Raw genomic sequence first — 2229 nt, 5'->3', positions numbered from 1 at the left:
GGGGTCTTGCTCTTGCTCAGGGTGATCTTGAACTCCTGACCTTGAGCGATCCTCCCGCCTCGGCCTCCCAGAGTACTAGGACTACAGGCGTGAGCCACTGCGCCCGGCCAATTTCTCCTTTTTCTTTTTCATCTTTTATTCCTCCCTCAACTTTGTGTCCTGGCTTTTGCTCTCACCACTTCAAAAGAACTGCTCTTCCCAACGACCAGCTAGATGTCAAATAGAGAGTACTTCTCAGTCTTTCTTGAATTTTCTGCAGCATTTGACAGTTGACTATTTCCACTTTTCTTAACATATTTTCTTCTGGTTTTTGTGACACCTTTCCCTACTGGTTTTTCTGCATCTCTGCTTTTTTTTTAATCCAAACTGCTTTTGTGGGATTATCTTCCTCTACTTAGTGCATAATGTTATCCATCTTTAACCTTGTTTGCTCACTCTGCATCTCTTTTTAGGATAATGCCTATTTGAGTTTGTCTCCTTTGATTGAAAGGATTGGAGACTTTTTCAACCACTGGGGCCATAGGTTTTTCATACTGCACCCGAGAGTCAATGCCAGGCTCTCTTCATCCCTTATTCCACCACGTACCAAGAAGTACTTGGTTGAGCTGCACTGCCAAAATGAGCTACTGGAACTGATAGGAGTATACTCTTGGCCACCTTATTCTGGGGTGCAGAAAGGGTTGAGAACAATAGGATGTGTAGTCCCTGCTCCTTAATGTGACATATCACATCATTGTCTCAGATATCATTTCTTGACCTCTTCTGTACCCCTCTATCATGTAAACAGTTCTACTATTGTACATATTAGACTATACTGCATTTATTTTGCATTTGTATCACTTTCTAAATTTATAATATCCTCGAGGACAGAAACTCTTTCTCAAGTATCTTTATATCCTTATAAGCAGGCACAGTGCCTACACATGGTGAGTATTCAATAAATGTTGAACTAAATTGGAGCTGGTCATATCAGATCCTGCAACAGATCTACTGTGTCACAAAGTATACTTTTACCTGACCCTCCTTGTTCGCTTGAGAATGTAGTGTTCTTTTCATGAAAAGAACAAAGAAGGTCTTATCGGCTAGGCCTGTGGTCCCCAAACCCTAGTACCAGTGCACGGCCTGTTAGGGACCAGGCTGCAGAGCTCTGCCAACACCCCCCCCCACACACACACACCCTGCATCCTCCCCCGAGTCCCTGGAAAAATTGTCTTCCATAAAATCAGTCCCTGGTACCAAAAAGGTTGGTGACCACTGGGCTAGGCAGTGGGACATGAAAAAATAACTTGTATTTACTCAAATGAGAGCCAGCTAAGGGGATGTAAGTACTGATGAAAGAAGGTTAACATACTCTTCTCCAAGAAGTAGGAGGAGCAAAAGATAATCCTGTGATTAGCCCTGGAGGTTACCATCAGTAATAATTAGATCATGAAAGCTGTCAGATCCTGAAAAATATCCTTATATTCCTCCAAGGCTCAGATCATGTTTTTTTCCTTCCATTAGGTACTGCAGAGCTTCAAGATAATGGACTATAGCCTCTTGATGTCAATCCACAACATAGATCATGCACAACGAGAGGTCCTAAGCAGTGAAACCCAGTACTTGGTTGACACTCGCAGACCAGCCCCCCAAAAGGCTCTCTATTCTACAGCCATGGAATCCATCCAGGGCGAGGCTCGACGGGGTGGCACCATGGAGACCGATGACCAGTGAGTGGGCTCGGGCATCAGGAAGGAGAACATAGGCTCATAGCACTTTTTCTTGAGGAAAGGACCCCACTTCTAGAAAGAAGGAGTGGAGTGGCATTGATTCGGCAGTTATGTTAGCAACATTAATGCTTACAGAACTATAGAATGAGCTTTCTTAAGAATATAAAAGAAAAGGAAGATGTCTTTAATTTGGGGTTTGTAATACATCTGGGAAGGAGATGTATTTTTAAGATGAAAAGACTTAAAAATTTACACTCAGTCTTAGATATGTCTGCAAATTATATTAGAATATCAGAAACAATTTATTATAGACTTCTTTGTATAAGGCATCTCTCTACATCATGTATCTAGTAAGCGTAGTTAATGAAATATCATAAATGTCTTAGGTGGTTTCATTTTTAAGAAATCCTATAATATGATTCTCAAGAAGAATATCTTAGTGGGAACAAATTAAGGTATGAAAGTACTGAGGGGCCGGGCGTGGTGGCTCACACCTCTAATCCTAGCACTCTGGGAGGCC

General features: G+C 42.0%; 1 protein-coding gene across 3 annotated transcripts in view; it reads left to right on the top strand.

The window, feature by feature from the left end:
• PIP5K1A (phosphatidylinositol-4-phosphate 5-kinase, type I, alpha) overlaps nt 1-2229 on the top strand; it is a 53373-nt gene that overhangs the window by 41604 nt on the left and 9540 nt on the right. For all 3 annotated transcript variants that reach the window (XM_012658768.1, XM_012658766.1, XM_012658767.1), the window contains exon 8: nt 1504-1709. In XM_012658768.1, coding sequence (XP_012514222.1) covers nt 1504-1709 — 206 coding nt within the window. The remainder of the gene's footprint in view (nt 1-1503; nt 1710-2229) is intronic.

The sequence above is a fragment of the Propithecus coquereli genome, unplaced genomic scaffold (assembly GCF_000956105.1).
Source record: "Propithecus coquereli isolate 6110/MARCELLA unplaced genomic scaffold, Pcoq_1.0 Scaffold59, whole genome shotgun sequence".
NCBI classification, from domain to species: Eukaryota; Metazoa; Chordata; class Mammalia; order Primates; family Indriidae; genus Propithecus; species Propithecus coquereli.
The sequence above is the reverse complement of the archived record's forward strand: the minus strand, read 5'-3'. Positions and strand labels throughout refer to the sequence as shown.